This window comes from Cetorhinus maximus, chromosome 33, assembly GCF_964194155.1.
Source record: "Cetorhinus maximus chromosome 33, sCetMax3.hap1.1, whole genome shotgun sequence".
Lineage (NCBI taxonomy): Eukaryota > Metazoa > Chordata > Chondrichthyes > Lamniformes > Cetorhinidae > Cetorhinus > Cetorhinus maximus.
The window spans coordinates 13,042,350-13,055,283 of record NC_135911.1 but is presented as its reverse complement, the minus strand read 5'-3'; the positions used below and the strand labels follow the sequence as shown (position 1 = coordinate 13,055,283).

General features: G+C 46.4%; 3 protein-coding genes across 39 annotated transcripts in view; 2 read left to right on the top strand and 1 right to left on the bottom strand.

Annotated features, from left to right (window-relative positions):
• LOC144671591 (uncharacterized) overlaps positions 1-12,934 on the top strand; it is a 320,132-nt gene that overhangs the window by 287,765 nt on the left and 19,433 nt on the right. For all 37 annotated transcript variants that reach the window (XM_078533559.1, XM_078533553.1, XM_078533554.1 and 34 more), the window contains one exon: positions 4,212-4,589. In XM_078533559.1, coding sequence (XP_078389685.1) covers positions 4,212-4,589 — 378 coding nt within the window. The remainder of the gene's footprint in view (positions 1-4,211; positions 4,590-12,934) is intronic.
• LOC144671596 (sialic acid-binding Ig-like lectin 13) overlaps positions 1-12,934 on the top strand; it is a 53,624-nt gene that overhangs the window by 30,800 nt on the left and 9,890 nt on the right. The window contains exons 6-7 of the mRNA XM_078533605.1: positions 11,189-11,286; positions 11,993-12,073. Of these exons, the coding sequence (XP_078389731.1) occupies positions 11,189-11,286; positions 11,993-12,073 (179 nt within the window). The remainder of the gene's footprint in view (positions 1-11,188; positions 11,287-11,992; positions 12,074-12,934) is intronic.
• LOC144671611 (uncharacterized) overlaps positions 3,899-12,934 on the bottom strand; it is a 307,259-nt gene continuing 298,223 nt past the window's right edge. Inside the window, exon 3 of the mRNA XM_078533627.1 lies at positions 3,899-4,159. Within this exon, the coding sequence (XP_078389753.1) occupies positions 3,914-4,159 (246 nt within the window). The 3' untranslated portion in view covers positions 3,899-3,913. The remainder of the gene's footprint in view (positions 4,160-12,934) is intronic.

The window sequence follows — 12,934 nt, the reverse complement described above, 5'->3', positions numbered from 1 at the left end:
CAGCCTTTATTCTCCACGATGTAGAAGATCTGTGACACCCAGGAGGATTGATTGTATTTGCACCCCAGGGCTATGGATTCTGCACATGGAGTTAGTGAAGTGTTGTACACAGCAGTAGATTTCACCATGGCCTTCCATGTCCTTGGATACATGTCTTTTAAAATTTGCTGGAGGAGTCGAGGGAGTGGAATGTTGGCACTTGCCCCTGTGTCAAACTTGGCCAAAAAGGGGGAAGTTGCCAACTTTCTTAGGGCAGGTAATTGGAATCTTGGCCAATAGTGTGGGTGATGTGACGGCATCTGTTCTCTATGAGATTGATGGCGTGAAAGGTGTGAAATTGTTCAACAATTGCACAATACATTGAGCACAACTGTTGCACAAACTCTAGGCCGGGGTTTTCCGGCCCAGTCATGGTGGGACCTGCCATGGGAGATTGGGACAGACATAAATCCGTTGGCTTTTGGCCAGACCGGACAATCCTGGCAGTGGGTGGGGCCAGAAAATCCCACCCCTATGGGACATTTTCAGTTTATTTGATGTGCCCAGAGAGATCATTAAAGACAAGAATCCACAATTTATTGGCAAGCCATGTCAGGATATGTGTGAGATGTGGAATATCAATCACCACTCTTCGTCTCACCGTGCACATCATCGCCATTTCCTGGTTTGTCAGTCACCACATGTATATATTCCTGATGGGATACCGGATGGTCATTTTTATTGCTTGAAGGTTCCCTGTTGTGTACGGCCTGTTTGGATCAGTGCACGGCTCTTTGTAGCTGCATCAGCCTTTGCTCTAGTGCCCTGCCACTGCCAATGGCCCTTTCTGCCACAAGCCTTGCAGGATTGGTGGAAAGCTGGGCATTTCCTTGGTGCCTGCAGAATGCCACACCTTCCACACGTCTCATTGGTTTGGATGTTCCAGTGAGTGCGTCAACAATTGATGTTGTACTGAGGACCTCTAAGCTTCGTTGACCTGCGAGGATCACTTCGTATTTATGTCCATCCTCTTAAATGCTAAAGGTTTTTGTCTTATCTAGCAGGTCTTTCTGGAATGCGTCAATGGGAGTGGATGCGATCACCAACTCAACAACTCTGTCTGCAGGCTCTGTGTTTGAAAGCACAGTGCGTACCCTTTTCTCTACATCAGCTGATGAAGTGGTCTATGGATTCTGTAGGCTGATGAAATGACATAAACCCTAGTTGATGAATATGAAGTTTAACCTGATTCGGAACCTGTCTTCCAATGTCGTCCATATCTATTGGGGATCCTTTCGCTCTTCTGCTGTTAATCCTGACGTGTTCAGCCAGTGTAGACCTTCATTCCCAATCGCGAGGTGAATTTTTATGTCTTGCTCGTCTGGTTCAGTCACACCTGAATCAAGAAACCAGAGCTCTGTACGCTGTTTAAACATTCTGAATTCAGATAGTCGGTCAGCTACATCCCAATTCAAACTGGGGAATTTAGTGGACATTTTGACAATATTCCTTTGACCCTCCTTCTCCTACAGTACCTGGGATGAGTGACGCTTTAGCCCCTTTCGTGCACTTTTCCGAAGCTCCACCCACGAAGACAGGTTGTGGCAGGAACACTCCACGGAGTAATGGAGTCTTTGTATTTTATTCAATTTGTTGTTCAGCAATCTCAAAGCCACCCATTATAATCGCTAACTTCTCTGGCCCGACTTTTATAATGGTTTTTGTGTGTTTGACTCTCCCTCACTCACCGATCCGGCCCACACCCTGGTCACTCGCCTTCCCTGACTGAGCTAACCCGCTGCTGGTCCTCGCGATACACGCTGTCCCACTCACTGACCTACAGGCCGTGCGCTGCAATCTCACCACGAGGGATCCGTCTGCTCCCCAGCTCTTTACTTGAGCTCTTTCCCGTCACTGTGTCTTCAAAGGTTTCCTGAGCAGTCAGTACACTGCGATTTCAACACTCGCTGATGCTGTGTCTCTGCTGTGGTCTGACCAAAGCGTCGAGGGTCATCTCATGCCACGTAGCTCGATCTAAGGCTGTTCACCGCGTCATACCTGTACTGAATCTTGCTGCCAGAATGTTTGGCCACCGCTGATCACCATGTTGTGTTTTTATAATGATATAAAGGCACCAGCCACTGATACGGAATTGGGTAAATACATTGTGGGTTAATTTATTTAGTCGAGGGACATGAGAACAGGTATACAGGGATACAAAGCTGGGAGACACCTGAGCCAAACTGTGTGAGCTGTGTTCTGCTCACAGGCCAAAGTGAAACTTTGACTGGATCGTGTTATCATCCCAGCTGATGTTACCACTGGTCAAGTCATATCCCAGGGTGGAACTCAGCTTGATAGGTCCTAACTTTTATTTTTTATTTAGAAATGTGGAGTTCATCTACTGAACAGAGTCACAGGAGTCATCTGATGAACTTCGAACAAAAGAATAAAACATTTATTAAGCTAGGAAAGACAAACTATATTACATTACTCCTTCACCCAGGCCTATACCTTTACAGATATATACAGATTCATAAGTATAACACAAGTTACAATAGCTATCTTATACTCTCATGTTCACACTAAGTACACAGTCCATGTAAACCAATAGACGATCTGTGGTCAGGGACACCACACTCTTAAACCAAGTGACAGAGCCCACTTGAAACAAATGCTACGCGTCCCTCCTCAACTGACTCCAGACACTTGTTATGCTGTGAGTCAACCAGTCTCACTGAAATGCGTCTTTCGTATGAGAGTTTCCAATCTCCACTCTCCAAGAACTCGTTTTGGAATCTTCTCCAATATGACACTTTCACTCAGATACCTTCCACCAGGGTCCACTTCCATGATTTCAAACTTTTCTTCCGATGTTCCTGCCCCCTGGGTCGCCACGTGGTTTCAACCTTCCTTCCACGAGCTGTCTCTCCAATGCCCAGCCGTGACAATGGAACACCATGGCGTCACATGGCCATAGTAATGATCACCAACCTTTGGCTGTCTCCTAGGATCTTCTGGCTTCTCGCAAGCCTATTTTTCTTTAGGCCTGTGTCCTGCTGCTTTCTCCCTTTAAGCTTGAAGCCTTCTTCTGCTCCTTACTGTTAACTTCACTTAACAGGGCCTTTTCCAGATTTGACTAGAAGGTCTTCTTGGGCCCTTTCTCCTGTTCCACTCGATGGTTTTGGCTTCTTCTTTACTTTGGGACTTACTATCTGTCCCCCTCCTATGCTGCTTCTCCTGGCAACTCCTTTCAACAGAACTGAAAGTACTTTTCTGTTTTTCTCTGTCTCTGTTGGTCCCTCCCTCTGGACCACTGTTGCGAGGCAACAACACAGTTTCTTCCACCTTGTGTTTGTTTTGAATTCCCTTCAACAGTCATAAAACCTCAATGGAATGCTGGCTTCTTTTTAACTCAGGTTCCCCCTTTTCTAAACACACAAATACAGAAATACAAACTACACTGGAACTTAAAGATATACCTTATGCCTAACACACACCAATACACATATGACTTATTTATGCCGACCCCAGTTCCTAAAAATCACATGACACACTTCCCCTCCAGTGATGTCATGCTGCTATCCCTGAAAGCCATATTACAACAGTGTTATCACTTGGCAGCTGAAGTGCGCCAGGCAGACAAAGTCAATGAGAGAAAGATGGTCACACTATCATAATGATTTTGCAATTTGTATTTATTATGAAATGTGTGCACTGAATTCAGAAGCAATAAGTCCACCAAGACCTTTAGAGATTTAAAAAAATAAATTAAAATATTTGTCATCAAAATAAAAGATTTCAAACACATACATAAGACTACAATTACTGCTATAATAACTCTTAAAATTCCTAATTAACCTGACTCCCAGTTACACTCCCTTTAAGGCAACGGACCAAAAATAGATGTTAGATTTAAAACAAACTCAGCAAGTTAACACAATGCCCTGGACAGTGGAATTCCGAATGGATTTTCACCAACTTCAGTTCTGTTGGATAGCAGGCTTGTGCACAAACTGGGTCCTGAGGACCATGAGCCAGTGTAGAATGAACTTGTCGGCTCGTGTGTCCAGGATTCTCTTCCATCCGTTGTGAAACCTTGGGGAGATCCCTGTGTGTCCAGTAGATGGTCCACACTGCAGCCACAGTGCCCCAGTGATGGAGGGGGTGGATATCGAGTCTAGTGGATCTACAAAACACCCTGAGTTAAAGAGTGATATTTCTCTCCCCAGTTGGACTGTCACAAGAGTGGAAAAGAAACACTCCACGAGAGGTGACAGCGCAGGAAGGTTGGTGTGTACAGATTCCATGTCATTACAGTTATCCATCACATTTCTTAGAGAAAACACGTGTCGGAATCTGGAATATGAGAAGGTACAAACGGAATACATGGTCTAAACGGTCTATAGCCTTTCACTCCAAGGATCACAGTCACGAGTTACCACGGTTCCGCCATCGGACCCGGCTGTCTGGAGACCTGAAAGATGGCGACTGTTCCCTGATTATAAAGAACATCACACGGGAAGACGCAGGACCTTATTTTTTCCGAATAGAATTTGACAATGGTCCGAGCCATAACTATTACCCTGTAACCCAGCTTCACGTTTCTGGTTTGTGTTATAATTACTCAACAATTCACATTCAACACTCAATGGGAAATAATAGTGTTTGATTTGCTTGTTTTTTGGCCGTGTTAACCAGAGTCACTATTTTTAATGATTTGTCTATTTCTGCTCCCAGATCCATGAGCTTATTGTATGTGATTGAATCGACATTATAGCTGTAACGGAAAACGAGCTGAGGGATGATGACACCGCCCCCCTGAGCGAAGTGTCTCCTCCCGACTACACCTTCCACCCCTCACACCGTCCGTGTAAACCCCCGTCCCATCTCCAGCCTCTCTTTCCCCTCCAAAGTCCTTGAACGTGTTTCCATCTCCCGAATCCGTTCCTATCTTTCCCGGAACTCCATGTTTGAATCCCTCCAATCAGGTTCCCACCCCAGCCACTGCGCTGAAACAGCTCGTATCAAGGTCACAAATGGCATCCTATGTGACTGTGACAAAGGTAAACTTTCCCTCCTCGTCCTTCTCGATCTGTCTGCAGCCTTTGACACGGTCAACCACACCATCCTCCTCCAACACCTCTGCACTGTCGTCCAGCTGGGTGGGACTGCTCTCCCCTGGCTCCATCCTTATCTATCTCATCGTAGCTAGAGAATCACTTGCAATAACTTTGCAGCATCATCTGAACAGTGTTAGTTTTCACCTGTCCACTGAGGATACCCAGCTCTACCTCACCACCACCTCTCTCGACTCCTCCACTGCTGCTAAATTATCAGGCTGCTTATCCGACATCCAGTACTGGATGGGCAGAAATTCCCTCCAATTAAATATTGGAAAGACTGAAGCCATTGCCTTCATTCCCCTCTCCAAACTCTGTTCCCTCGCTACCAACTCCATTCCTCTCCCTGGCAGCTCTCTGACATTGAAGCCAATCTGTTCACAGCTTTGTTGTCCCATTTGATCCTGACATGAGCTTCCGGCCTCATATCTGCGCCCTCACTAACACCGTCTATTTCCACCTCCGTAACATCGCACAACTTCACCCTGTCTCAGCTCATCTGCTGCTGAAACCCTCATCCACGCCTTCATTACCCCCAGACTCGGCTGTTCCAACACACGCTCTACACTCCATAAACTTGAGGTCATCCAAAACTGCTGACCATGTCCTTACTCACACCAAGTCCCGTTCCCTTATCACCCGCTCTGCTCGATGACCAAGTCTGGCTCCTGGTCATGCAAAGTCTCAATGTCAAAATTTTCATCTTTTTTTCTTCCCTATCTCTGTAATCTCCTGCTCCTCCTCCTCCAGCACCTACAACCCTCCCTATCTCTGTAACTTCTTTCAGTCCCTAGAAACCACCCCTACCTCAGATACCTCCTCCAGCCCCTACAACCCTCCGTTTCTCTGCAACCTTCTCCAGCCGCTACAACACCCCCTATCACTATAACGTCCTCCAGTCCCTACAGCACTCTCCAACTCTGTCACCTCCTCCATCTTCTACAACACTCCCTATCTCTGTAAACCCATCCTGCCCCTACAACACTCCCTATCTCTGTACCCAACCTGCGCCTACAACCCTCCCTATGTCTGTAACCTCCTCCTGCCCCTAAAGCCTCCCTATCTCTGTAACCCCCTACAGTCCCTACAACCCTCCCTATCTCTGTAACCTCCTCCTGCCCCTAAAGCCTCCCTATCTCTGTAACCCCCTACAGTCCCTACAACCCTCCCTATCTCTGTAACCTCCTCCAGCCCCTACAACCCTCCCTATCTCTGTAACCTCCTCCAGCCCCTACAACCCTCCCTATCTCTGTAACCCAACCCTGCCACTACAACCCTCCCTATTTCCAGCCCCTACAACCCCCCGAGATCACTGCGCACATCCAATTCCGGCCTCCTGACCATCCCCAAATGCTATTGCTCCAACATTGGCGGCCATGCCTTCAGCTGCCTGTGGCCCTAAGCTCTGGAATTCCTACCCTAAACCTCTCCCTCTCTCTCTCTCTCTCTGTCTCTCTGTCTCTTCCTTTCTGTCTCTTTCTTTCTGTCTCCCCATAAAACCGACATCTTCTGGTCAGCTGTCGCTAATATCTCCACATGTGTCTGGATGTCATACTTTGTTTTATGACTCTCCTGTCTTGCACCTTGGGGTGATTTGTCATGTTAAAGTTGTTGTGTAAATATAAGTTGTTGCCCTTTGACCCTCTACCCCAGCTCGAGTCTTATTTTTGAGGGAATGTACAACCTCCTCAGATTTCTCACTAAAATGTAATTTGATTATTTTTATTGAGTGAATACCAAGCCCCGATGCCGAGCGAGAGTCACCTCATTTACTGAGTTTAAGGTGATGAGTCGGCCCCTTACTCCGTAGAGGGGACTCTCCTCGGTAATGTGCAGCATTGTTTGTGTCTCTCCACAATTGCATGAGGGGTTTATACAGAGGCTGCAGCGCTGGAGGGGGTCTGCACAGGGGTCCTGGCCTGTCCTGAGCCGGTTTTAGCAAGGACCACTCTCGCCTTGGCAGCTGAAAGCCAGCCATTGGACAGACGGGGCCTGTCACAAGGAGCCTGTTAGTCACTCCCCCCGTGTCTCCTGTGCTCGGATCCAGACCATGTTGGCTGGTGGATCTGGCTGAGGAAGGGTCCTCCGCATGGGACACCCAGATGGAAGGTGAGTCGAGCGGGTCATTCACTTGCATGTTTATTCTGCAGCTTTAATATTTTAAGTAGCTAAGAATGTTGGAACATAAGAAAAAGTGAGAGGAGCAGGCCATTCGGCCCTTTGAGGCTGCTCTCGCTGATCTGGTTGTGACTTAACTCCATTTTCCTGCCTGTCTCCCAAACCCTTGACCCCCTTGTCGATCAAAAATCTGCCTCACTCAGCCTTGAGTATATTCAATGACCCAGCCTCCACTGCTCTCTGGGGAAGAGAATTCCACAGGCTAGCGCCCCTCTGAGAGAGGAAATTCCTCCTCATCTCAGTCTTAAATGGGAGAGCCCTCATTCCGAAACTGTGCTCCCTGGTTCTAGATTCCCCCACGAGGGGGAAACATCCTCCCTGCATCCACCCTGTCAAGCCCCCTCGGAATCGGATATGTTTCAATAAGGTCACCTCTCATTCTTCTAAACCCCGATGGATACAGGCCCAACCTGCTCAACATTTCCTCACAGGACAAACCCTTTAATCCCAGGAATCAGCCCAGTGAATCTTCTCTGAACTGCCTGTACACAATGATCCTGTTACAATCTCACCAACGCCCTGTGCAGCTGTTGCAAGACTTCCCTGCTTTTCTACTCCATCCCTTTGCAATAAAGGCCAACATTCCATTTGCCTTCCTCATTCTGTGCTGTTCTTGAATGCTGACTTTCTGTGATTCATGCACAAGGACACCCAGATCCCTCTGTACCGCATTCTGCAGCCTATCTCAATTGAAGTAATATCCTATTTTTCTATTCTTCCCGCCAAAATAATTTGTTGCAGTTCTCCTCAGTATTGACCATCCCCCCAATTCAGCCTCATCTGTAAATATCGAGTCCAGTGGATCCACAAACCATCCAGAGTTAAATATTGATATTTCTCTCCCCAGTTGGACTGTCACAAGAGTGGAAAGGCGACACTCCACGAGAGGTGACAGCGCAGGAAGGTTTGTGTGTACAGATTCCATGTCATTACAGTTACCCATCGTGTCTGGAAAACCAACCTCGAGTCGGAATCTAGTTTAATAATGAGAAAAATGCTCCGAGGGCTCCCCTAGCCTTTCACTCCCAGTATCACAATCGCGAGTTACCACGGTTCCGCCATCGGACCCGGCTGTCTGGAGACCTGAAAAATGGCGACTGTTCCCTGATTATAAACAACATCAGACGGGAAGATGCAGGACCTTATTTTTTCAGAGTTGAATTTGACGGCAGGGATAGATACAACTATTACCCTGCAACCCGGCTTCACGTTTCTGGTAAGTGCTGTGTTATAATTACTCAACAATTCACATTTAACACTCAGTGGGAAATTACACAAACTGTGACGTTTACATATTAACACAAAACACAGCTTATTATAACACACATTCTCAATAACCAGGTGATAGTTTCCAGTTCAGACCTAAAGCAACCTCTAATACTCACTGCAATATCAACGATTAAATGTATTGACTGTGCCCATCAATGTTGTCAGGTTATCCACTCCCATCAATCTCTCCAATCCTGTCTCGAAGTCTGACATATCGACAGAAGAAAGATTCACATTTCTATCGCGCCCTTCACCACCTCAGCATGGACCAAATCACATCACAGCCAATGAGCTGATTCCTGAATTGTCGCTCCTGTTGTAATGTGAGAAACACAGCAGACAATTGGCGAACAGCAAGCTCCCACAAATTGCAAAGTAATAAAGGGCCCAGATCGCTGAGTGAATGATGGGGTAGTGCACTCCAAACTCTGGTCTGGTCCTCCACCCTCGCCCACTATTATCAGTTCAAGTGTCTCGGAGTGAACGTGTATTAAGCTGAGAGACAGAAACACCAAAGTCTCAAAGCAGGAAATTCTCTCCTGATCGTTGTAACCTCTCAGTTCTGATATCATCCTTGTAAAAGTGCTTTCTCTTGTGGGACTGTGATTTCTATTTGAACTGATGCTTCACATTATATTTCTCTAAAAGGATCCATTCTCTGTCTGTTAGATTTCACAGATAAACCCACGATATTCCCTGCTGAAATTATTGCAGGAAAGCGTGTGGATGTAAGCTGCACCTTCAACACAACGTGCAATGGAACAGCAGCACCTGTCTTAACCTGGGACATTCCCACTGACGTACCTGGATCAGTCTCAAACACTGTAACTCAGCATGGCGTCACTCTGACCTACACTTCTGTTCTGACCCTGATCCCATCACTCAAACACCGCGGACAAACTCTCAGCTGCAGAGTGAGATATCCATCTGTTTCATCGGAGCGGACCCTCGTACTAACTGTGCAAGGTAAGTACAGACATCCTTCATTCTACATTGGCCATTATAATCTACATGGTACACAGCAAAACCCCCGTAAACTGCAATTTGTTTACCAACAGATCATCTGCTTTTATTGATAAAAATTCACCTCTGACATTGCAGAGCTCCCTTCCTACTGACACCCCGACAGCACAGCTGTCACTCAGTACACACACACACAGACGCACATAAATGCACACACACAGACACACACACACACACACACAGATGCACACACAGAGACACACACACACAGACACACACACACACACACACAGACACACACACATACACACACCCAGATGCACACACAGAGACACACACACACAGACACACACAGACACACACACATTGACAGACACGCACACACACACAGACAAAAAGAGAGACACACACACACACACAAACATCCACATACACAAACACAGGCACACACACATACGCCCACAAGTACACACACACATTTTCTGATCTCTCAGTTCCGCACTGGATCACTGTGGATCACTGGCCTGGTTTTTGGGCTGTGTTAAACATTCAGTTTGGACGCTCCTTAAAACCAATCTTTTTGACCAAGCTTTTGGTCAGAGAAACATACGAACACAGGAATGAGGAGCTGGAAGAGGCCACTCGGCCCCTCGAGCCAGTTCCGCCTTTCCATAAGGTCATGGATGATCTGATTGTAACCTCAAACCCACATTCCCTGCTCACCCCTGATTATTCAATTCCCCTCACAATAAATGATAACATTCTATTAGCTTTCCGAATTACCTGCTGTACCTGCACACTAACCTTTTGTGATTCATGCACTAGGACACCCAGATCCCTCTGAATCTCAGAGCTCTGCAATCTCTCACCATTTAGATAATAAGCTACTTTTTTATTCTCCCTGTCAAAATGGACAATTTCATATTTTCCCACATTATACACTATTTGCCAGATTTTTGCCCATTCACTTAACCTCTCTCTGTCACTTTGTAGCCTCCTTACGTCCTCTTCACAAGGTCATCCGTCCCTAACATCACCTCATGTGACTCGGGGTCATGATAGGCTTTAATCAACAGTGAACATGCAGAAATTGGAGTTTGATTAATATTCAAATATTACATTCATAAAATTATCAATAAATGTTATATTGAAAAGGGAGAGCTGTATTCATTGAATGATCAGATCGTCCCAAAACACTTTACAGGCAACAAGGTATATTTGAGGTGTCGTCATGTTGTAAAGTAGAAAACACGGCACCAACCTGCGCACAGCAAGGTCCCAAACAACATGGTGACAGTGATCGGATAATGGATTATTTTAATAAGGTTGGTTGATATGTACATAGAGATCACATGCATAATGTAGGTCACTCATGTCCCTTTAGGGAGGGAAACCTGCCCATTTTAACAGGTCTGGGTGTGTATGTGACTCCAGTCTCAAACACAAACGTGGTTAACTCTTACCTGCCCTCTGAACTGGTCTCCCAGTTTGGGTCAAACTAGTGGTTCAGGAGGAAGACTCCCCACCACCTTCTCAAGGGGAAACTAGGGATGGACAATAAATGTCAGCATTGCCCGAGAATGAGTATTTAAACATTGAGCGAGTGTATCGCTTCTCGAGATACATCAGAGCATCATTCTAAACTGTAGTGCAGTAATTAATGGCTGTTTTTACAGGTAGAGACTCCAGTAAATGGACAGTAGGATTGCTCACGGCTGGGATCATGTTGAGTGTTTTCCTGGCTGGAATCTTCATCTTCATCTGTGTGAGAAAGTATGTGTGAAGATTTAACTTGATTTTCATATAAATATTGGCTTCAATGTTCTTTCCCTAAGTCGGTGATTCTTTCCCTTGGGATTAGTACCAGGCGCCTCTCCGTAATTGGGATTTCATCGAATGTGGCTGTCACTGGCGAGGCCGCTATTAAATGCCCATCTCTAATTGCCCCTTGAGAAGGTGGTGGTGAGCTGCCTTCTTGACCCGCTGCAGTCCATGTGGTGTAGGTACACCCGCAGTGCTGTTAGAGAGGGATTTCCAGGATTTTGACCCAGCGACAGTGAAGGAACGGTGATATATTTCCAAGTCAGGATGGTGAGTGACTTGGAGTGGAACTTCCAGGTGGTGGTGTTCCCATGTGTCTGCTGCCCTTGTCCTTCCAGATGGTAGAGGTCGCGGGTTTGGAAGGTGCTGTTGAAGGAGCCTTGCTGAGTTGCTGCAGCGCATCTTGTAGATGGTACACACACTGCTGCTACTGTGTGTTCGTGGTGGAGGGAGTGAATGTTTAAGGTGGTGGATGGGGTGTGGTTCAATCGAGCTGCTTTGTCCTGGATGGTGTCGAGCTTCTTTATTCAGTGCTTTGTGCAGAAGTGATTTAAAGAGACAGTCCAGTCGTTGGTGTAAGGTTACAGTGGGCTCTGTGTCTGTGCTGCACTTACTCTCTGCTATATGATAACCACAGTGTGATATTGTGTTATTGCGGGAGAAAGACAGCGACGGAGGAGAGAGTTTCAGGGACCAGTGACATTGCATTGACCCCCAGGCCACTCTCTGTGAAGCACCAGGTACAGGAGCTGTTTACACTCACTCCAAAGCTTCAATCTAAGTGTGTAGACAACACGTGTACCAGATTCCTAGCCCAGTTACCCACTGATTTGTAACGGTAGAGTCAGCAATGGTTCAGCATCGTGTTGTCTCTCTGTTATGACACAGCATTTGGTAAAGGCTACAAAACAAAAACAGAATTACCTGGAAAAACTCAGCAGGTCTGGCAGCATCGGTGGAGAAGAAATCAGTTAACATTTCGAGTCTTCATGACCCTTCGGCAGAACTGAAGCATAGTTAGGAGAATGGTGAAATATAAGCTGGTTTAAGGTGGGGGGCGGGGGGAGAGAGAAGTTGAGGGTGTGGTGATTGTGGAGATAAGCAAGCAGTGATAGGAGCAGATAATCAAAAGATGTCACAGACAAAAGGATCAACGAGGTGTTGAAGGTGGTGATATTTGTCTAAGAAAAGTGCTAATTAAGAATGGAAGACAGGACACTCAAGGTACAGCTCTAGTGGGGGTGGGGTGGAAAGACTAACAAAGTTTTAGTTTTAGATTTAAAAATAATGGAAATAGGTGGGAAAAGAAGAATCTATATAAATTATTGAAAAAAAAGGGAGGGGGAGAAACGGGGTGGGGATGGGGGGAGGGGGAGTTTAAGATCTAAAGTTGTTGAATTCAATATTCCGCCCGGAAGGCTGTAAAGTGCCTAGTCGGAAGAGGAGGTGCTGTTCCTTCAGTTTGCGTTGGGCTTCACTGGAACAATGCAGCAAGCCAAGGACAGACACGTGGGCAAGAGAACAGGGTGGAGTGTTAAAATGGCAAGCGACAGGGAGGTTTGGGTCTTTCTTGCGGACAGACCGCAGGTGTTCCGCAAAAC